The 24,043-nt window shown below is 39.2% G+C and overlaps 2 protein-coding genes and 1 pseudogene across 6 annotated transcripts in view; 2 read left to right on the top strand and 1 right to left on the bottom strand.

Moving 5' to 3' along the window:
* COX15 (cytochrome c oxidase assembly homolog COX15) overlaps positions 1 to 2,823 on the top strand; it is a 36,732-nt gene extending 33,909 nt beyond the window's left edge. For both annotated transcript variants that reach the window (XM_016919089.4, XM_063781047.1), the window contains one exon: positions 1,863 to 2,823. In XM_016919089.4, the coding sequence (XP_016774578.1) occupies positions 1,863 to 1,928 (66 nt within the window). In that variant the 3' untranslated portion in view covers positions 1,929 to 2,823. The remainder of the gene's footprint in view (positions 1 to 1,862) is intronic.
* The window catches only part of ENTPD7 (ectonucleoside triphosphate diphosphohydrolase 7), a 47,759-nt gene that overhangs the window by 8,780 nt on the left and 14,936 nt on the right, over positions 1 to 24,043 (bottom strand). For all 4 annotated transcript variants that reach the window (XM_063781045.1, XM_507974.9, XM_016919086.4 and 1 more), the window contains 6 exons: positions 18,946 to 19,151; positions 18,537 to 18,687; positions 12,508 to 12,611; positions 9,663 to 9,719; positions 6,889 to 7,022; positions 2,282 to 2,448 (listed from right to left, as the gene is read on the bottom strand). In XM_063781045.1, the coding sequence (XP_063637115.1) occupies positions 2,282 to 2,448; positions 6,889 to 7,022; positions 9,663 to 9,719; positions 12,508 to 12,611; positions 18,537 to 18,687; positions 18,946 to 19,151 (819 nt within the window). The remainder of the gene's footprint in view (positions 1 to 2,281; positions 2,449 to 6,888; positions 7,023 to 9,662; positions 9,720 to 12,507; positions 12,612 to 18,536; positions 18,688 to 18,945; positions 19,152 to 24,043) is intronic.
* LOC107966709 (receptor-binding cancer antigen expressed on SiSo cells-like) lies at positions 63 to 1,240 on the top strand (annotated as a pseudogene).

Genomic DNA, 24,043 nt, shown 5'->3' with positions numbered 1-24,043 from the left:
GTGCAATTTCATCACATAAACATTTAACTTCAGCAAGTTAAATTTAGAAAAAAAAGAGGAATATGGTGATCAATTCTGTTCGACGTTTTAGTCAACATGTGTATTTCCTAGTCTGTAGTGAAATTGGAGATGTGAATCTGCTGTTCTCCATCTGGTCTTCATTCCCACGTACCTCCTAAAAGTGCAAGGACCTTATCGTGCGGAGTGTGATTCTAATGTTTAAAAATACAACTGGTAGGGGGTGAGGTGGGAAGGGCTGTGGGGAGAGATTCCTGAAGAGCAGACCACGGCAGTGGCCCATGTGCAATGGCTGGCAATGGTGATGGAGCCCATGCCTGCCTCTGAATGAGCAGTGCTGGAACAGAACAGGCACAGCACCAGCTCCAGGAAGCCACCTGCAGAGCCTGGAGCCTCTGAATGGGGAGAAGACTGGAAAGCTTTGATTCCCACCATGGCCGTAACACAGGTCCAGTTATTTTGAGTTTATACTTGCCTAGCAACCATATTCTCATTCCTCAAAATGATGAGTATGAAGATCTGTCCAAGGACAGAAATTAAGTTGGGGTCCAAGTAACTTTGCCAATTGCAGTTAATTATTCATCAGTTCCTAAACAGACAGATGTTGAAGAGTGGACTTCTTAGAATGAGGATGCACCCACAGGTGTAAAGACCGAGAGTGAGAATGGAATGAGGCAGTACAACAGAACACTTTACAACAACTGGAACCGACTATTTTAAGGATGTGACACCAACTGTAAGGAAAACTCAGAAAATTGTTACTGAGAAGAGACAATGATCATTTTGCCATCTCAGGAAATAGGTTAATAGACTGGCAGCTACACAAGATATGCCTTTTACTCATCAGTCACCTGATGTAGGTGACTTAGCTACTTGGCAAGAAAATACCAACGCATGGGAAGAAGAAGATGCAGTCTGGCAAGAAGTAGTTTGGAGGCAGCAGAAAACAGCAGACAGAAAAGAAAGGAGTAGAACAAAAGAAGAAAATGGAAAAGGAAGCACAGCAGCTAATGAAGAAGGAAAACCAAAACTGGTGTGAAACTTTCAAAACAAATGATCTTCAAACATCATGGTGCCTGCAGGAGACATCTGAGCACCTCAACCCAAGCAATGTTTGTATAGATTTAGGAGTACTTTCAGAATACAAACACACCACTTGATTTTAATGCATTAGTCAATCATCCAGGGCACCAGGATTCTCCCAAAGCACCTTGAACTCCTAGAGACTAAGACTTATAAAAACAAAATAGACTTATGGGACAATATTTACTTCAACATGCTGTAAATATAAGATAATTGATTGCTGTGGATAAATTATTACAAACGGGGTATACCAGTACTTCTTCAAGCTAGTGTTCGTAGCTAAATGGTTAAGTATACATAGGTAAGTGTGTTGTTTGCTTAGTATCAGCCCTGCCCTTTCATCTGTGGTCCTTCTCTCCGTGACTGGGTTTCTCACCCTTCTGGTTACCTAGGCTAGACCCTCAGCACTGCTGGCCATCCTCCCTGCCCTACCTACGCCACCACAATCAATCACCCAATTACTTAAACTGGTTTCATTCCAAAATTTTGTGTAAATTTAATGATGGAAAAGAACTCTGCTTTCTCTTATGCTTTCCTTCAGTGTGCTTAATGATAAAATAAATAATTTTACAGACTTAAAAAACAAAAAAGAAACAAGAAATCCCACCACTGTTTGTACATTAAGGTCTAACTACTTCATCTGGTACTCAAATGAAGAATCTGTGATCTGTCCAATGCTAAAGGAAAAACTGACTATTATGAATTTGATGAGAGACCATTTTAAAAGTTAATTTTAACTACGCTTGCTTTTTATCTTTTAGACATACTACAGAACTGAACTCTCACAAAAGATGCAACTGCACTGTAATTCAACAAATATGTCTTGAACACTTCCATGCAGAAGGAACTGCTAGCAGCTACACTATATATTGTACATTTTAAACTGGCAATTTAATTCATCTCCCTTTTCCCATGATGTCAGGTCTGAATATGGGAAACAGCAAGAGATCACAATAAGCTACTGTACTTTATGAGTCCTAATAACAAAGATCAGAATGCACCCTCACCCAGAGTGGGACTGCTAATAGAGGTCTTTAAGAGATGCTACCCCATTGGCAGGGGTAGTCAGAAAGAAGGAGGAAGCAGGGACTTATCTGTCTTAGGAGGATGTGAATATTTCTCCCTAATATCTGCAGCCTGACATTATATTTCAGAAACTCAGATCCCATATCAAATGTACCTGTTTTTGTTAAGAGTTTCATTCAGAACAAGGTCTTCGTAGCGCTGCCGGGCAAAGTTGCCTCCGAAACCCAGAAAAGTTGTGACATAAACCCTGTACACGTGTTCAGTGTGTTGCACATCACAGCCCAGGTTGAACTCAGCCAGCAGGATCTTGGCAGCTTCTTCCTATAATACAATACCAAGAGAAAAAGGGAATTTTAGTTTTGGTTGCCTTCTAGAAAGCTATGACATTGCTAATACACGAGGCTTCATTTCTATGACTACTCTTTAAAACATCTTAAGCATTCTTTCATCCTCATAGCATTATTTTAAACAAAGACACAAAATGACAAGACTGCACTAAAAGGTACAAATTAGACACTAAATTAAAAACTAAATATGAAATTAGAAACCCAAAACACTATCTGTAGTTATATAGGAGGTAGAATTACTACAGATATCATTTTCTCACATGTATTTTTCTGTATTTTCCAATTCCCCACAATGGGAATGTGTTATTTTAATAGGAAAAAATCCTTTAATAAAAATAAATTTAAGGAACTCTGTGGATCATCATAAGATCTATTCTGTGGCCTTTTCTTTTTCTTTTCTTTTTTTTGGGGGGCAGAGTCTCACTGTGTCACCAGGCTGGAGTGCAGTGGCATGCTCTCGGCTCACTGCAACCTCCGCCTCCCAGGTTCAAGCAATTCTGCTGCCTCAGCCTCCTGAGTAGTTGGGACTACAGGCGCGTGCCACCATGCCCAGCTAATTTTTGTATTTTTAGTGGAGACGGGTTTCACCATGTTGGCCAGGATGTTCTCGATCTCTTGACCTCATGATCAGCCCTTCTCAGCCTCCCAAAGTGCTGGGATTACAGGTGTGAGCCACCGTGCCCAGTTCTGTGGCCTTTTCTAACATTATCCAAGAAGCCCTAAGGTTCCTTGTGACAGGTTTGGGGATTGGGAAAGTTCAATTTTATTGTACTGCCAATGAAAAGGTGCTATATTTTTTTCTTGAGCCTCAAGGGCAGAGGCTGAATTAATCATATTCCTCAGCTCATTCCACATTATCATGGCAAAGCCTCTCTTTTGCTTTATTTATTTATTCTCTTTTATCTTCATACTTAATCTCATTCCACTCTCTGCCATGGGCAACCATTCTAATGTGTTATGTATAATTTTTGTATATATGTATTATTATAAAATGAGGATTCTTGTTTTGAATGTATTTCTTTTTAATTTGTGAAAATACCATTGTGCCCTGCAATTTCACTCCAAGGTATATACCAAGAGATCCAAAAACTGGGGTGGGCATGGTGGCTCATGCCTATAATCCCAGCACTTTGGGAGGCCAAGGAGGGTGGATCACTTGAGGCCAGGAGTTCGAGACCAGCCTGGCCAACATGGTGAAACTCCGTCTCTACTAAAAATACAAAAATTAGCCAGGCATGGTGGTGGGTGCCTGTAATCCCAGCTACTCAGGAGGCTGAGGCAGGAGAATCGCTTGAACCTGGGAGGCAGAGGTTGCAGTGAGCCGAGATCGTGCCATGGCACTCCAGCCTGAGTGACAAGAGTGAAACCCCATCTCAAAAAAAAAAAAAAAAAAAAACTTATGTACATAGAAAAATGTGTATATGAATGTTCACAGCAGCACTGTGCATAATAGCCAAAAAGGGAAAACCACTGAAATGTTCATCAGCTGATAAATGGATAAACAAAATACAGCATGGTTGGTCATGCAATGGAATGCTGTTCAGCCATAAAAAGGAATGAAATACCCATACCACGAGATGGCTGAACCTTGAAAACATTTTGCTAAGTAAAAGAAGCCAGACGTAAAACACCACATATTGTATGATTTCATTTATACAAAATGTCCGGAATAGGCAAATCCACTGGAGAGAGAAAGTAGATGAATAGTTGTCAGGGGTAGGGAGAGGAGAGAATGAGGAGTGACTGCTAATGGGAAATGAGTGGGGAGTGAATATAGGGGGGGTTTCTTTTTGGGGCGATGAAATGTTCTGGAATTCAATAGTGGTGGCTGCACAACTTTGTGAATGTACATAACTTTGTGAGTTGTACAAAAAAATATATTAGGCATTCAGGATTATTTAAAATGTTTTAAATGCCATTGTCTCACAGTTTCTTCCATTTTTACCAAGCACTAAGATTCATCTTGAAGAGCCATTATATTGCTATGTGTAATTACTATTTTTTTTTTTTTTTTGAGATGGGGTCTCACTCTGTCACCCAGGCTGGAATGCAGTGGTGCGATCTTGGCTCACTGCAACTTCTGCCTCCCAGGTTCAAGCGATTCTCCTGCCTCAGCCCCCTGAGTAGCAGGGTTAGAGGTGCCTGCCCACCCTGCCCAGCTAATTTTTGTATTTTTAGTAGAGATGGGGTTTCACCATGTTGGCCAGACTGGTCCTAAACTCCTGACCTCAGGTGATCCACCCGCCTTGGCTTCCCAAAGTGCTGGGATTACAGGCGTCAGCCACCGTGCCCGGCCTGCTATATGTAAATCTAATTTGTTGCTTGCAAGTATGCATTCCGTACCAGTGTTGCTTTCCATAACCGTGTTCCTTTCTAAATCTGCACACACACAAAAGTCATTTCTTTAAGACTTGAAGCCCCAGTCCCACTTGTCACCTATTTCTTAGTATCAGATCCATGCCTTCGTTTTACCTGTTAAATACATACTAACGAATATAGACTAAAAAGTATCACAACCTAGTTAGTCCCCCACATTTCCAACCCCAGCATGAAATTCTCTGCTGACTGCTAAACTCACATTTCCAACAGTCCTGTGGATATTCTGACATATATGTTCCTTGGGTATCTTAAATTCAATATATCCAAAATTGAAGTCATTAGTTTTACAACTTCTGAACTAGAAGACCAGATAGACGCTCTCATCCAGATCTCTCAGGACAATACTGTTTGCTTAATATCACCCCTGCCCTTACCCCTGTTGCTCTTCTTTCAGTTACTGGGTTCCTCAGTCTTCTGGTTATCTAGGATAGATCCTCAGCACTGCTGGCCATCCTCCCACCCTACTCACACTACCACAATCAATCGCTCAATTACATTGGGTTTTCACTCCAAACTATCCCCTGAAATCTGTCCCCTCCCTTTCATTTCCACTTACTTTGTCTAACTCAGCCTTTTATTACTTCTCACTCAAGGTTCCGTGACCTATATTCTTTCTCCTACTGACACAAAAATTTTTTCACTACAAAAAGATCAGATCACAGTCACACAACTGACATCATCACAAAATTCAGAGCTGAGAAGGACCTTCACAGTTTAATTATTTTATAAATGAAACTGAGGCCCATGTGACTGCCTTACTCAAAAACCTTTGGTGGTTTTCCACTATCTATGGAAATAAAAGCCAGTCCCCCTATGATAGCACTCAATACTGCTCATGATTTAGCTCCATCTTATCTTCCCAGTCTTAACTACTAGCACACCTGAAAATCCTATACTGCAAAAGGCTATTCGTCATTCCCTGGACATTCTGGCCTCTGTGCTGCTTTTTCTGTGCCTTTGTATATAGTGTTCCCTCCATGCAGGTGGCCTTCCCTCAGCCTCCACTCTGCAAAAAAAAAGAAAGCCTACTCTCATCCAAGGCCCAGGTAAATACTTTACCTTCCATGAAGCAAGAATGGCTCCCATTCAACTTTGCAAACTAAGTTGGCTGCCAGTCCCCATATTGCCACAGCTCTCTGTTTAAACCAGATGTTCTCAATGATGGGCAATTTCCACCCTTACTCACACATCTGGTAATGTCTGGAGACACTTTTGATTGTCACAACTGGAAGGGGGAGGGTTGTTACTGACATCTGGTATAGGCAAGAGATATCATATGATGCATGGGATAACCCCTGATGACAAAGAATTATCTGACCCAAAATGTCAAGAGTGCCAACGATGAGAAGCCCTGGTTTAGATCAAGTTAAGCACTGCTACAGTCTCCCTGATATCACAAGCTGTCTCCACTGACAGATAAATTATAAGTTTTTAGGGACAGTGTAACTCACATGTCTATTCCTTGTACATAATATTGTCTATTCCTTGCACATAATGGGTGTACATAATAGGTGTACATAATGGCTGTACAAAAAGTGTCTGTGTAGGATGAAACTTCTCCCTCAAAATACATTCTTTACATTCTAGTGGGGTAAGGATTATTAGAAGGCCCAGAATGGAATCATCAGTAAGGGGAAAGGGAATAACATTTATTGAACAATAGATATGTATCAAATACTGTGCTCCAGAATGTAAATGCATTATCATGTTTATCCTCAGCAATGGCAGGAGATACCTAGTATAGTTATAATTGTTAAAATGTATCGAACACTTATGCTGGACAGTTTGCTAAATGCTTTACAAACATGGTATTATTTGATCCTCATAACTTTATGAGGTAGATACTATTATTATTCCTTTTTCACACAGGAGGAAGCTGAGGCTCAGAGAGGTAACCTACTCAAGATAACGCAAGCTAGCAAGTATCTGAACAAATATTTAGAGCCAGGTAGGTTGGTCTAAGTCCAAAGACAGTGTCCTTCCTTCTCAAATACTAGCATTCCTAGCAACTAAATTTCCCTAAAAGGTAAAGTACCTGCTTTGCAGGAAGGACAGAGGTTGAGGTAGGAACTTCATAAGCAATTTGGAGAGAGGCTCCTCCCATATCCAGTATCCCTACTGTCCTTCTCCGTCCTGCTGCCAATTCCTGGGTAGCCTCAGCATCTGATTCTGAAATAAATAAGAGAACAAAAAGGCCCTAGTAATTAAAAAATAAAATTAAGTCAAACCCCCAAAACAGCAATCCCTTGAAAATTTGAAAGCAGGCAGGTGCCATGGCTCACACCTGTAATCCCAAAACACTGGGAGGCCAAGGTGGGAGGATTATGTGAGCCGAGGAGTTCAAGACCAGCCTAGGCAACATAGTGAGACACTCTCATAAAAAAAAAAATTTTTTTTTAATTAGCTGGGCATGGTGGTGCACACCTGTAGTCCCAGCTACTCAGGAGGCTGAGGCCAGAGGATCATTTGTGCCCAAGAGTTTGAGGCTGCAGTGAGCTATTATCGCACCACTAAACTCTAGCCTCAGTGACAGAGAACCTGTCTCAAAATAAAAAAAAGAAAGCAAACAAGTATACTAACTGAATCAACTATATATTACACAAAGAATAATTCTTGCGAATTACTTAAACATGACATTTTGACTACGTATCCCTAGTAGGATATAGCCTAAGGACAAAAGAAACAAATATCTTAAGCTACATCACAGTAGTCTTGTTAACAATATTGTTGGTTTTATTATTTAAAAATTATGAAGGGAGACTGAGGCAGGCAGATCACAAGGTCAGGAGTTCGAGACCAGCTTGACCAATATGGTGAAACCCTGTCTCTACTAAAACACAAAAATTAGCCGGGCATGGTGCTGCACACCTGTAATCCCAACTACTCAGGGGGCTGAGGCAGGAGAATCGCTTGAACCCGACAGGTGGAGGTTGTAGTGAGCCGAGATTGCACCACTGCACTCCAGCCTGGGTGACAGAGCAAGACTGTCTCAAAAAAAAAAAAAAAAAAAAAATTATGAAACATATTGTGGAATAAAACAAATAAATGTTTATCTCGATATCTTTAGGAACAAAGATTCAGCATAACAGAACAAAAAGGATATAGGTATAAAAATCAAATAAATTAATAGCACCCTATAATCTTACATATGAGTCAGAAATATGACTATGAACTCATTTATTTTTCTCTTTCTAAAAAATACATATTTCCTAGCTGTGTTCACTGAAAGGCCTAGAAGCAATGATATCCCAGGAGTAATGACCACCTGTGGTATCTGGACCAATAATCTCTAAATACCATCTTTTACTAAAAGAAACCAGGGCTCTTTTAAAAACAGGCCAATGCCAGGTCTAGGGTAGAAAGTATACAAGATGACCCTGGAATACATTGCTGTACCAGATAGCAAGGGGAATATAAAAGAGTATTGGGGTCATATTAAAAGGATACAGGAGCCAACCTAAAGATGCTCCTTAAAATAGTAATAATGTGATGGGCTCTAATGCATCTAATATATTAAAATCCATGAGTTCATAATAATAATTAAAACTTTTTTTCCACTGGTTACCTTTGGAAGTTGCTAGACACCAACTCATTATTCAGAAATGTGATGAATAAAAAGAATCAAGGATTTATTCTGTCTTTCCCATAAGAACTATATGTCAGGGTAACCAAAGAGTTGATCAAGAAAAGTTCATTACATAAAAATTCTAGCTGTTAAATGCAGAAGGAATGACAGAATTAGAAATACCACCATTTTGCAATCTCTAATGAAAAACATGTCCAAGCAATGATCACAATTGGCTATTACCACAATTCCATGAAAGGCAGATAAGGAATTTTAATACTAAGTTAGATCAGGCTGATAATACTTGAACTCTCAATACCTGATCAGTCTGAGCATGACAAAAAGTGAGTCAACCAGACATTACAAAACTCCTGATGTGAGTAGTGGAAAACACACAGCGCCTTCTATGATTTAGTCTTGCAGATGGAATTGAATCTGAGTCTAATCAAACATCTATATCTGACCTCCAGTTTAAAGGACATATGAGGGGATAAGAAACATGTTAAAGAAAACATGTTAACCCCACAAAGATGCAGTCAATCAAATCTAGCATGTGGCAAATTCTTTCTACCAGGTGATCCAATTTTTTCTTGCTTTTAAAGGCAGGGGAGTGAGGTGGTAAGGTTAACAATTATAGATCAAAAGAGACTAAAGAGACATATTAATCAAATGCAATGCATGACCCTTGTTCAGATTCTGATTTGAACAAGCCCACTACAAATAAACATTCTTGAGAAAATCAGGAAAATCTATACCTGGATAGGGTATTAGATACGTATTGTATGATATTAGAAATTGTTAATTCTATTAAATTTAAAAATGGCATTATGGATATATTTTTTGTTCATTTTGAAACCCCTTATCTGTTGTAGATACATACTGACATACATGAAAATAAAAATTACATGTCTGGGGTTTGCTTTTTAAAACATTCAATGAGAAAAAAAAACCTTTAATACATGGGGGGATATGGGGGAGAAATGGCAAAACATTAGTAAATATTGAGCCTGGGTAATGGGTCCATGGAGGTTCATTTTATTATTCTACTTTTGTGAATGTTTGAAACTTTCCATATTAAAAAGTTAAAAAGAAATCAAAGAAAGCAAATTAGGACTGGAAAATGAAGCATCTTATGTTTGAAAAAAGAAAAACAACTCAAAATTTGCATTTACATGCTACTGATAGGTTATAACTTAAATCTTCAGCCCTTAGGTAAACTGTCATAAAAAGACAATATTACTCACCATCCTCGTGGTCGAATCTTCCCAAAACAAAGTTGATTCCAATCCATGCATAAACCCCTAAGTAAGAAACAGAAAAGCCCTCACTTAATTCTCTACTGCTATGCCATGTATACACCTCTCCCTTAGGGCTTCTCTTTCCTCTTTTTCTTGGAAAAAGTAATCATAGTATTTTATTCCATACTCTCAATGTAGGAATTTCAAATCTTTCATCTTGTGATTTTTTTCCCTTTTAAAATTATTTGCATCTTCTAAATTTCCTCAATGAATAGAAATTAATTGTATAACAAATGTCTAAGAAGTATAAATCATCTGAATGTCACGAAGATATCGAAAAAAAAGAAAAAATGTAAATTTTGGAGTTCTAGTTCTGGGCAATCTTGTCTCCCCACTGAATACAAATATAAACTCTAGATAGAATGCATGGAGCAGCTTTCTGGAAACTCTGAAAGTAAATGATAATGAGCACACTGGGAAAGAGACCAGGGTTTAAACTACCACCAAGCCAGTAGTGAGTGTCCCATTTTTTCCCCCTCAGATATTACCTGGTCTAGACTTAAGAGCAGCTTGAAACATGAAAGTAAACACCAGGTGTGAACAGAGGAACTTCAACTCATTTTCTGGTCCAAAGAACAGAAAAAGGAATGCCAAAAGTTCAGAGAAAATAAGGGAAATCTCCTGCTTTTTTTTTTCTTATTTTGTTCTCTCTAACCTCAGGCAACAGAGGTAGAATTTGAGCAGGTACCTAAAACTCTGAGGGCTTTGAATTCTTTTCTCTGACCAGAGAAGCTGTAGCTTCAAGACTGTGAAACAAATCCTATTGTTTATTTAGGCTCCCTCTGTCCTCCTACCGCTTGGCCCTGGATGCAGATGCAGTCATGAGAAGTGCATGGCAGAGAGTGGGCAAATTAAAGCCCTGGTATTCTGACAGGAGGATCATGAAAGGGAGCTCCAAGGAACCAGAAAGTGGCAGAGGGATCACAGACAGTAGGGAGCAAAGTTGTGTATGAACCCCTGGGCTCACCTCCAAGCTACAAATACATGGATCTGACCCTAAACAATATCCAAACAGCTCTGAGAGCTGAACTACAGGCTAGGCCACTGCCCAGGTTCCAGATTAGCCACTGGCTGACACACAGGACAAATCCAAATAGCAGTGGCCAAGGCTTTGAAAAATGAACTAATAGGCTGGGCACGGTGGCTCACACCTGTAATTCCAGCACTTTGGGAGGCTGAGGCGGGTGGATCACGAGGTCAGGAGATCGAGACCATCCTGGTTAACACAGTGAAACTCCGTCTCTACTAAAAATACAAAAAATTAGCCAGGTGTGGTAGCACACGCCTATAGTCCCAGCTACTCGGGAGGCTGAGGCAGGAGAGTCGCTTGAACCAGGGAGCGGAGGTTGCAGTGGGCTGAGACCACGACACTGCACTCCAGTCTGGATGACAGAGCGAGACTCTGTCTCAAAAAAAAAAAAAAAAAGGAAAGAAAGAAAGAAAGAAAAGAAAAATGAACTAATAGAATCACGGGCCAGCCGCAGTGGCTCGCGCCTGTTATCCTAGCACTTTGGGAGGCTGAGGCAGGCGGATCACGAGGTCAGGAGTTTGAGCCCAGCCTGACCAACATGGTGAAACCCTGTCTCTACTAAAAATACAAAATTAGCCAGGCATGGTAGTGCATGCCTGTAATCCAAGCTACTTGGGAGGCTGAGGCAGGAGAATCACTTGAACCCAGGAGGTGGAGATTGCAGTAAGCAGAGATCACACCATTGCACTCATTGTTGGTAACAAGAGTGCAACTCTGTCTCAAAAAAAAAAAAAAAAAAAGATTCACAGCCTACAGAAAGCAGCTCAGAACTTGAGATCAACTGCCTCCTAAAACAAAAAAAAAAGTTCTCTTTGATTTAAACAGGACCCAGAGTCTCATAATGTAATATTCAAAATGTCCAGGATGGCATATAAAAATACTTGGCATACAAAGAACCAGGAAAATCTCAACTCACAAGAGAAAAGACAATCAAAAGATGCCAACTCTGAGATGACACATATATTGGAATTATCAAAGATATTAGAGCAACCATATAACCAAGAAATATGGGCAGTCCTACAATGAATGGAAAGATAGAAGGTCTCAGCAAAGAAACAGAAAAGAAAAGAAGTAGAATATTAAGAAGATCAAAATAGAAATTTTACAACTGAAAAATGCAATACTGAAATTTTAAAAGGTAAATCTTTTCCCATGTATATGTCTGCAATTAGAAGACATATAAATCTCCTTCTCGTTTATAAGAAATGGAAATATAATTCATCAAACTGGCCAATTTGGCTGCATGAGAACACATATTCACTCTAAAAGTACAAACCCAATAGTGTGAGATTCCAGGGAATTATCAATACTGCATAGTAATTGCAATGAAGGCATAACAAAACAAAAGTAACTCATTCTGATCATCCCTTGGAATTAAAGTTTCTCCTTACTTTAATAATTTACCTTACATTTGACTTTGACAAACTCAATACAACTCCTAGAACTATATATGTTTTCAAAAGTATAGTTAGCTAACCAAATATCCAACTGAAATCATTAAATACTAATACATTCTTATAAACATATTGCTTAGCACTAAGTTAAAAAGAGATACACATTTTTGACTTCCAGAACCAGCATTCTAAAACAGATGCTAATGCAAAATATGGAAATAATCAAATCAACTATGTAGCAGAATCAAGAAAATTATTGGCAGAAAAATTAAAATCAGATATATAGAATAATTCTAAACACCCGTTAGAGAGGCTGTGCCATGGTTGGCTTAGAGGTGAACCAGCTGCACCCCTTAAGGCCCAGTACCTTCCTGCTTCCCAGAGATCACTTCTGCTTGAGACTGTGAAAAGAGGAAGTCAAACTCCAGTGGTAAATCTTTCACTAGGTCAGCCAAGATAGCCAACTGCTTCCTGCAAGAAAGAACAAAAAATCCCAAAGTTAGTCACTAAACTCTCTTCTCATAAACTGCCTCAACTTGTCCTTCTACTTAGCCTTGTCATGACCTCACTGTTCACCTACCTCATCTACTTGTCCAGCCCTGCTTCTTTTTGGTACCGCCTTTGATTTTAAAAGTTTAAACTGCCTCCAGGTATAGCCTCCTACCTAAAAGGCAACATGGTAATAGTAATACTTTCCCCTTATATGATGTTATTATTCAAAGAGTGTTAAAAGATGAGGCTATGAGACTACGGTTCTATGACTCTCACAGGCTGAGTACAAACAAGCCACAGGAAACTGCAGCCAAGTTGCATAAACTATAAAATTGATGTAATTACATTATTCCTCACTACTGTAAAACAAAGATGTTAAATTAAGGAACACAATCTCATCCTCAAATCTTACACAACATAGAAACAATGCTTCACATTACCACACAAGATGTACTGTTGGTTCCACAAGTTTTAATGTAATCCTTTACATAAGCTAACAATTAACTATTTTTTGAGACGGAGTTTCACTCTTGTTGCCCAGGCTGGAGTGCAATGGCGTGATCTCGGCTCACTGCAACCTCTGCCTCCCAGGTTCAAGTGATTCTCCTGCCTCGGCCTCCCAAGTAGCTGGGATTACAGGCATGGATCACCACACACGGCTAATTTTGTATTTTTAGTAGAGACGGGGTTGCACCATGTTAGTCAGGCTGGTCTCGAACTCCTGACCTCAGGTGATTCACCTGCCTCGGCCTCCCAAAGTGCTGGGATTACAGGTGTGAGTCACCTCGCCCAGCCACAATTAACTTTTTAATCTCCTTTTCCATATTTCAAGGGTTGATTTTTTTTTCATTGTGAAAATCTTACCATTTGAAAACCCTAGATCAGGATCAAAATCCAGAGGACATAACAACATTTCCAATTTGGGGAAAACATTTGAAACTTTGTATCTATAGGGTTGTCTTTCCTCTAACATTTTAAGCATGTAATCAATATTATCAAGCAAAGGAAAGCAAAGAAACAAAGCTAGAAGTAATAATATGCATCTAGAGAAAATGTTAGTTAAAATAAGACAAGTTATCTTGGATTAAAAAATATTCAATACAAAAATATTCTGCTGGCTCAGACAGTTGTCAGTACTACTTGATGAAGAATGTTGTCAGCACTTCAAAGTGAAGATCTATATTTGAAGTAATAATCTTCCAGTATAATGTCAAGTATAGTTTCTTTAAAAAAGTTCCTTGTTATACATATTAAATTCTTGCAATAAGAATTTCAAATGGGGACCAAGAAGGGGTATTCTTCTGTCCCTATTGGATATGCTTCTAAACTCCTCAAAGAGAGGGTTCGTTGGTTTTGGCAATGATATGGAAGAATGGGCACCAACATATGTTGCTGTTAGTTATGCAAATTACTAGTACAGGCCGGGTGCAGTGGCTCATGCCTATAATCCCAGCACTTTGGGAGGGTGAGGCACATGGATAACCTGAGGTCAGGAGTTTGAGACCAGTCTGGCCAATATGGTGAAACCCCGTCTCTACCAAAAATACAAAAATTAGCCAGGCATGGTGACAGACACCTGTAATCCCACTCGGGAGGCTGAGGCAGGAGAATCGCTTGAACCCGGGAGGTGGAGGTTGCAGTGAGCCGAGATCATGCCACTGCACTCCAGCCTGGGCGATAGAGGGAGACTCCATCTCCAATAAATAAATAAATAAATTACTAGTACAACCTTTCTAAAGGGCAATCCAGGACCATGCTTCAAAATGTTTCAATGTATTTAACCTTTGATCCAGCTGTTATACTTTTAGAAATTAATTCCAAGGAAATCATCAAACAATAAAATAAAGAAGAGAAATACTGCAGCATTATTTATAACAATGAAAATTATTTATAACAATGAAAAACTGGAAATACCATACCATAGGGATTGGTTAAATAACTTATGGCACAGCCATGCAATGTAATACTATACAGATGTTAAAAGAAATGAAGTCTACTTATATCTACATGTATAGACATGAAAAGAGATGTCCAATACATTTTACAAAACAGTATGTATAATGTGATTCCATTTATGCTAAAAAAACAAAAACCCAAATCATTCTTCATGTATACATAGTGACAGGATAAAGCTTTCATCTTCTAAAATTCAATATTGTTTATTTATTTAAAATGCTTTTAAAATGGCGAAATGTTGATAATTGTTAAAGCTGGGTAGTGGGTAAATGGGGATTTACTGCACTGTTCTCTTTACTTTTATACACAAGTGAAATTTCCTAAAATAAAAATTATTATTTTATTAAACACCACCTTGTATTATGGTGTAATTTTTAAGGGATTTTTTTTAACTGCAAAATAAAAGGGAGGTAGAAAAAATTCTGTTAGTCCAGGCCTTTGGCAAAGAAATAAAACCAAATGCTAATAAATTCAAAATATAGTCTAAATGGTTCAACCCTATTTTGAATCTGCTTACAAATGCTAATAAATTAGCAAACCATTAATCATACAAAACAGGTTCTTATACTGATAGTCACATTTATGCCAACAACTAGCTTGGACTTAGAGGCAGCAATGATTTTATAAGCCTAGAACAGATGTATGCATTATTTAGAGAGGTGACCAGAAAACAAGTTGAAAGAGAAAAAAAAAAAGGCAAATTTCTTTAAAAATTCTTTAGATACAATAAATATTAATATTCAGAGTTTCCACATTGACAACTAACATCTTAGACAAAAAGGGTGGAACTACACAGTGGGTTTTGTTTGGATGGAAACTTCTTTGACAGAGGTAATACCGAACAGTGCCAGGAGGTGAGGCAACAATCTCCTTTCCTCCAAACACACTAAAGGTAGCCAAACTACCAAGTGGGTTCCTCTGCCCAGCTCAGCTGGTCAATTCTGCCTTTTTAACCTCCAAGTCAGCTTTTTCTCTGGCTTCCCTCCCCTTTCCTTGGCCTTTTATAGACTTTGTGATGTGGCACCTGCTCTTGTGTCATCTATATTCTTCCCAGGGTTTCTAAAATTTTTGAACAATATGAATATCACCTATGTCAAATAAAAATTCTTAATTGCATGCACAGTATGATTGCAACTTTGTGGAAATTACATATATGTGAACAGAAAGGAGGGAATACAACAAAATGAAACAGTTTTGATAGGGTAGCAGGGTTGTAAGTTGTATTGTTTTGTTTTGTTCATTTTTAAGATTTCCCTTAAGGAGTTAAGGCTGCAGTTACAATATTTAAAGTTTGGTTTTAAAGATAAGTAAAAACAAAACAAAAAATTTTTTAAAGACTGAAATGTATGGGGCAATAAGGAACTAAAAAACCTCTCATGTTGACAAATGGCTATATAAATAATCTGCTTCTCAACAGTAAACGAGTCAGTAAACCAGTAACTGTGAAAAAAAGTCCACTGAAAGAAGCATTGCTGCTATATGTTATGTTGTCTACATGTCTGACATAAGCCTTGGAGCCTTACATGTATGGCTGAGGTTTTTGTTGTTTGCTGTTGTTTTAAGGAAAGAAAGCCAACTATAAAATTTAAACGTTGTAAAAAAAAAAAAAAACTGCTGTTGACCAAAGGAAAATATTTAAGCTAATAAGGAAATACCTGATGCCTATGAGACCATGAACATTCCAGGAGGATGAATTCTAAAGTTAAGGTTGGCAATGGTCTCATTGATATGACACCAAAAGGCACAGGCAACCAAAAATAAACAAGTAAGACTATATCAAACTAAAAATTTCTGTACAATAAAGGAAAAAATTAACAGAGTAAAAAGGCAAGCTACAGAATGGGAAAAAATATTTGCGAACTATACCTTGGTAAGGGGTTTATCTTTAAAACATTTTAGAAACTCCTACAACTCAACAGCAAAAATCCTATTAACCCAATGTAAAAATGGGCTAAAGACTTGAATAGACATTTCTCCATTCACAGAAATGGCCAACAGGCATATGAAAAGTTGCTCAACATCCCTAGTCATCAGGGAAATGCAAATCAAAACCCCGATGACATATCACCTCACACTTGTCAGGATGGCTGTTATCCAAAAAACAAAAGACAACAAGTGTTGGCAGGGCTGTGGAGAAATTGGAAACTCTGCATACTGCTGGTGGGAATATAAAATGGTGCAGCAGCTCTGCAAAACAGTATGGAGGTTCCTCAAAAAATTAAAAATATAGGCCGGGTACGGTGGCTCACGCCTGTAATTCAGCACTTTGGGAGGCCAAGATGTGCAGACTGCTTGAGCCCAGGACTTCAAGAACAGCCTGGGCAACATGGCAAGACCCCATCTCTACAAAAAAAATACAAAAAATTAGCCAGGCATGGTGGCGCATGCCTGTGGTCCCAGATACTTGGGAGGCTGAGGTGGGAGAATCACCTGAGCCTGTGAGGTGGAAGTTGCAGTGAGCCGAGATCATGCCATTGCACTCCAGCTTGGGCAACAGAGCGAGACCCTGTCTCAATAAATAAATAAATAAATAAATAAATAAATAAATAAATAATCAAACTGTCATATGATCCAGCAATCCTACTTCTGGCTAATTATTCCAAAGATTTAAAATCAGGATCTCAAAGAGATATGAGCCCTCCCATGTTCACTGAAGCATTATTTACAATAACCAAGATGTGGAAACAACCTAAATGTTCACTGACAGATGAATATGTAAAGAAAACATGGTACATACACACAGTGGAATACTATTTAGACTTTTTTAAATAAAAAAGGGCATTCTGCAATATGTGACAAGGTGGATGAACACTAACGACAATATGCTAAGGGAAATAAATAGGCACAAAATTTCAGTTAAGCAAGATGAATAAGCACTGAAGATCCACTGTACAACACTGTACACACAGTCAACAATAACGTATTGTATACTTAAAAATTTGTTGGGCCAGACATGGTAGCTGATGCTTGAAATCCCAGCGCTCTGGGAGGCTGAGGCAAGCGGATCACTTGAGCCCAGGAGTTCTAAACCAGCCTGGGCAACATGGTGAAACCTGGCTCCACAAAAATTAGCTGGGTGTGATGGTGCCCACCTGTAGTCCCAGCTACTTAGGAGGCTGAGGTGGGAGGATCACTTGGGCCTGGGAGGCAGAGGTTGAAGTGAGCTGTGATCACACCACTGCCCTCCAGCCTGGGCAACAGAGCAGACCCTGTCTCTAAAAAAAAAGAAAAAAATCTGGTTAGAGGGTAGCTCTCATGTTGTATGCTTACCACAATAAAATAAAAATCATTAAAAAAAAAAGTTCAGGGAGCTCATTCTTACCCCAGGCCTACGTAAGTATGGACGGATCAAGGTGGTACCAAAGGAGAGAAATCACAAACAAGGAGTCTGGCCTAAATACAGCTGTCTCTTCCTCTTCCTCTAATGCAGGAAGAGGGATCAGGTGGCAAGGTGTCAGGCTGAATTGCAAAGGTCAAGTGGAAATGATGTGACTGGCTGGGGCTGAGAAAACAGGCCTAAGGCAATGGAGACTGAGCTTTGCAGTAGCAGCAAGAAGAGGGACTCCCCAGTTATCGCCAGGGTTCTAGGCAGAGTTACAGGAAGGGTAGTGTTCCTACCAGAGCTCTCTGACTAGTCCCTAAGTATCCAGATCATCAGGTGACCCTCTTCCTAATTTATTCTGTAATTATGTTCTCTATGTGCCCGATGATCCAAATCTATTACCATCACCACTACTCCCAACCCTCAATCCAAACTAAGAATCACTATAGTCATCCCAGATAGATACTGATCCCAAAGCAGCAAATGACAAGAAGTTGGGAATGAATGATTGTGTCATAATTGGGTTTAGGGGTATAGACCAGGGAACCACAGAGGACAGTGCATGAAACTGGCCTTTCATCTCTTGTGCCACCGTTTTCCTGTGTTTCCTGTACCCTGCATCTCACCTCTCAGGGAGAAGCCTCATGCCTGCTGTGCAGAGGATGTAAAGAGGGGTCTCCTTGTGCTTCTTCACAGGCACATGAGCAGCAGCAAAGCTCAGCAGAGGACGAAGGTAATCACTGGCATGTTCTGGAGTGTCTGCCATTGCAGAGATTCCTTAAGTTAAAACAAACAAACAGACAAAACTTTCTTTAAAAAGCGGCTCACATAAGACTCAGGAAACTGATACCCTATAAAGTTCTCCTCAAGGTCCTAAACATTTATTTATTTGAGAGGTAGGGGGTGACAATGAAAGAGATATCCCTCCCATTACCCAGACTCTCAAGAAGAAAGGGGTAGCTTGCTTTCTGCTTCTTTTGTCTCCTCTTTCATGCCTTAAAAGAGATTGACAACAAAATATATTCTGATTAGTACCTGGCTTGATTTTTTTAACCACTGGTTGGCTGTTGCGGTCTCTCATCTGTTTGATGTCCAGCAAGTCATGGGGGTTCCCATTATGTCTTGGCCAGAAATAAACAAAAATCCGGGAACCACTGCTGCCACAGTCAACAACAAGTCCATAATTCAGATTTGGGTCTTCAGTGTCAGTAGCTTCAAGCTCCCCTACTCGAGCCAAATACCTAAGTCAGGCAAAAAGAGAAATCAGTGCTAAGCAGTCAGGTCCATGAAAGGCGCCCTCACTTACTTCATTTGTTCATGAATCTTCATTAAGTGCCTACATGTGCTAAGCACATGAGACTACCAGTCCTAACCAATGAGTGAAGCAATATTGACAGATTTACTGATGTGCTTGAGACAATAGCTGGTTCACTTGCCTAGAAGCCACTGAAATTAGATGACTAAAAGATGTCCCCACGTGTGGGGGCAGCTCTGAAACTGGCTAAGGTAGCAATCTTTTTTCAAGCATTAGAGCTTGTAGCCCTGAATAAATTATTGGTTTTTTGTTATATGCTTTTAAGTTTTGGGGTAGCTTGTTACGCACACTAGATAACTGAGACAATCTTAATCACTTTTCTATCTTTCTGTATAGATGCATCCAGAATATTGTGGAATGATTTCTCATTTAATGTGTTTCTGGGAGGTGATTTTTTTTTTTTTTTTTTGAGAAGGAGTCTTATTCTGTCACCCAGACTGGAGCGCAGTGGCACAATCTCAGCTCACTGCAACCTCTGCCTCCCAAATTCAACCAATTCTCCTGCCTCAGCCTCCCAAAGTGCTGGGATTACAGGCATGAGCCACTGCACCTCGCCTGGGTGGTGATATTTTTGATTGGGCTTTTTGGTTTTGCTTTTTGTTTTGTATTTATATTGCTAGAATTGCATTAAAAATGTAATTCATAAAAACAATAATTATTCTTTTCTACAGTATTTTATATATATACATATATCTTTTTTTTCTTTTTTCTTTTTTTGAGATGGAGTCTCGCTCTGTCTCCTAGGCTAGAGTGCAGTGGCACGATCTCAGCTCACTGCACGCTTCGCCTCCCAGGTTCATGCCATTCTCCTGCCTCAGCCTCCCGAGTAGCTGGGACTACAGGCACCCGCCACCACGCCTGGCTAATTTTTTGTATTTTTAATAGAGACGGGGTTTCACCGTGTTAGCCAGGATGGTCTCGATCTCCTGACCTCGTGATCCGCCTGCCTCGGCCTCCCAAAGTGCTGGGATTACAGACATGAGCCACCGCGCCTGGCCTAAATATTTTATAAACATAAAAAGAATGATAATAAAATATGTATAGGGTATAAAGAATAACAATAAAACAAATGCCTGTGTACCTACCACCAAGTTTAAAAAACAAATTATATTTTTAAAAAATAATAATAATTCTTCTTGGCCCCTAGGACATTAGTATTTTGTGTTGGAATTTTTTCAGATTCTCATTCCAAGATATCTGGCTGGCTGACATCAGGAAGATGAAACAAGTAAAGGTGTTCCATGAAACATAGCAAGGTTTGAATCTCAGCTCTATTGCTTTCTATGCTGTGTGACCTTAGGCAAGTTAATAAACTTCTCTCAGACTGTTTCCTCATCTGTAAAACAAGGAGAGTGAAGGGTATCTACACTCACAGAGATCATACACATAGCAGAACTGTGCTGCCGCTGTTAACAGAATAATCACTGGGAAAGTAAATAGTAGAAGACTCTGAGGAAAAAGGCTTAAAAGTTCAGAAAATAAAGAAGACTAAGAGTTGATTAAAATACTTCTGAGCACTTGGCTGGGCGCAGTGGCTCACGCCTGTTATCCCAGCACTTTGGGAGGCTGAGGTGGGCGGATCACCTGAGATCAGGAATTCGAGACCAGCCTGGCCAACATGGTGAAACCCCATTTCTACTAAAAATACAAAAATTAGCCAGGCATGGTGGTGGGAGCCTGTAATCCCAGCTACTCAGGAGGCTGAGGCAGGAGAATCGCTTGAACCTGGGAGGCAGAGGTTTCGGTGAGCTGAGATCGTGCCACTGCACTCTAGCCTGGGTGACAGAGTGAGACTCCATCTCAAAAAAAAAAAAAAAAAAGCTATCTGCCCTGCTCATCCAACATTGTCTTTAAAGCCAACTCCTAGATCTCCAAGGCTCTTACACAGAACCCCTCAGAACCAGCTTTTGTGATGTCTGAAGCTAACAGAATTTGGAAAGCCTTCTTTTAAAAACAAGATTCAGCATTACAAATAGAAAAAAGCCCATGTAAGTGAGGGGCTTTAAGGTATAGGGATCATTAGCTTCACAGTAAACCCACCCCCAATCAGAACAACAAACCACGCATCACGCTCCTGAAACCAATCTAGCCAGTGTTTATTGGTGATTTCACATCGTTAGACAAAACCACACTATTCCTTATTTGGGCAGAAAAGCAAACTTGATAAAAAGAAGTGCATGTAGAAATAATTCTGAAGTAAAAAAGTAGAGTACCTTTCCTATATTACAATGCAAAATGCATTTTTTTAAAAAGAGAAGAACAGGGAACTGAGCTTCAATATAATGTTGTAAATTATTACTGAGAGTAGGGGTAGGTAGAACTTTTTTTCTGGATCTGAAATGGTAGTGAGTTGAGGGAAATGAAGCAGATGGTAAAAATCTGTTACATAACAGAAAGTTTCTAATCCTAAAGATTCCATTTCACCACATATCTTCCCATAAATCAAATTACTGGGCTGAACTGGGCTAGAATCCACCAATCAACTAGCAACAGCTCACTTCTATCATATGAGAGCTGGGCAAAAGTCTGGGTTCAAGTCACAGAACTCTTGCAAATACTGACCTCACAAAAGGCCAAAGATAAAAAAGAAATAGGCAAGATAATCCACCCCCATTCCAAAGTGACTTTTCATTTCCAATCATAGCAATCTTTCTATTTCACATGCTTCACAGAATCTTCCTGCTTCCCTTCTCTGAAAACCACCCACTCTGCTTGTCTCTTGCAAGATTCTGGATCCCATCCCCTTCTGCATAATGAATAACTTTTCTCTAGTGCACTGGTTCTCAAATTTGGGGGCCTTAGGACTCCTTTATAATCTTAAAACTTATTGAACCCCAAAGAGCTTTCATAGACAAAGGTTGTATCTATCTATATTTACTATATTAGAAAATAAAACATAAAAATGTTAAGTATTTATCATTTCATTTAAATAAAATAAACTCATTACATATAAATATATTTTTATAAAAATAAGCATATCTCCTAAAACAAAAAAAAGAAGAGTGGCATTGTTTTATAATTTTGCAAATATCTTTAGTAGCCAAACTAACAGAAGACCCTAGATTCTCGCATTTACTTCCGTATTCAATCTGTTACAATATATCAAAACAATACTGAAAATTTTCCATTTTCATTTTTCACACAAATTGAAGCATTTGTGTGAAAATCTAGCCTCACACAGACACACTGTTGGAAACAGGAGGAGTATTAAACAGCCCTTTCAGATCATTCTGAATACTCTTCTTTGATACTATACTAAAACTCAACAAGTAGCGTTTCTTAAAGATTAGTCACGATTGGGCGCAGTGGCTCATGCCTGTAATCCCAGCACTTTGGGAGGCCGAGGTGGGTGGATCATGAGGTCAGGAGGTAAAGACCATCCTGGCTAACATGGTGAAACCCCGTCTCTACTAAAAATACAAAAAATGAGCCAGGCGTGGTGGCGGGCGCCTGTAGTCCCAGCTACTCGGGAGGCTGAGGCAGGAGAATGGCATGAACCTGGGAGGCGGAGCTTGCAGTGAGCCGAGCTCGCACCACTGCACTCCAGCCTGGTTAACAGAGCGAGACTCCATCTCAAAAAAAAAAAAAAAAGATTAGTTGCAATTGGAATCTAAACCCCACCCCACCCCACCCCCCCAAAAAAAGATGAGTTGCGATTGGAATCTAAAACCCTATCTAAAAACTTTTCATACTCTGTTACATTAAAATCCATTAAAAAACATGGGTTTAACATGCACTTTGAATGGCTGTTATCCAAGCATGATTTCATAACATCATCTATTGGAAAATAATTGGTTCACTGAGTTATGTAAATCTTCCTAACATTGATACATTTCATTCTACAATCCTTAAAAAAAAAACACACATTCATTAATATCACTACCAATGTTACTCAAAAAGTCTTTTAAGTATTGGGAAGCTATCCAATTTCACAGTGGCAGATACAGTTTTCCAAAATACTAATTTTCACTTGGAAGTTCAAATTTTAACATTGGCAATAAATACTGAAAACTGTTTTTCATGAAGTGACAGGTTTATTTCATTCATTTTCAAGGAAATGTCTATAAAATACACAAGTCTGAAACCTTAGTTTTTCTGGCAGTCGTTCTTTTAACTAAAAATAGTGTTCCATGATAAAAGCAGCTGGGTTTACCTCATAATTCAAAAAACTGCCCAAGTGCTTTTACTCTAGACAACTTCAGCATATAGCAGAAGTGCTTAATACCTATTTCCCCTTTCATCACATAGAATATTGAAAAGATATTCATAAGTGGAACTGAATCTTTTCTTCCAATGCAATCGTGTGGCAATGAAGAATATAGTAACTACTAGTACAATGTGGTGCCTCTATCTTGATTTGCGCTAAGGCATTATTAGCGGTTTTACCTGCCATTGCTTTTGCACCATCAAAGCAAGTATCAATCAACTCAGTGAAAAAGGTAAAAAACATGACAACAGTCAAGAGATGGAAGCGACCCAAATGTCCATCAACAGATAAATGGATCTACAAAATGTTGTATATACATACAATGATATATTATTCCGCCTTAAAAAGGAGGAAATCCTGTCACATGTTACAACACAGATGAATCTTCAGGATATTATGCTAAGTAAGTAAGCCAGGCACAAAAAGACAAATACTGTATGATTCCACCTATATGAGGTATCTAAAGTAGAAACAGAAAATTTAATGGTAGTTACCAGCAGCTTGCTGGAAAGAGAGAGAAAAGGAGAGTTCATTAATGGATACAGAGTTATGATGTGCAAGATGAAAAAATTCTGGAGATCTGTGTCACAACAATGTAAATATACTTAATA

Source organism: Pan troglodytes, chromosome 8 (genome assembly GCF_028858775.2).
Source record: "Pan troglodytes isolate AG18354 chromosome 8, NHGRI_mPanTro3-v2.0_pri, whole genome shotgun sequence".
Taxonomy (NCBI): domain Eukaryota; kingdom Metazoa; phylum Chordata; class Mammalia; order Primates; family Hominidae; genus Pan; species Pan troglodytes.
This window is presented reverse-complemented; position numbering and strand designations above follow the sequence as displayed.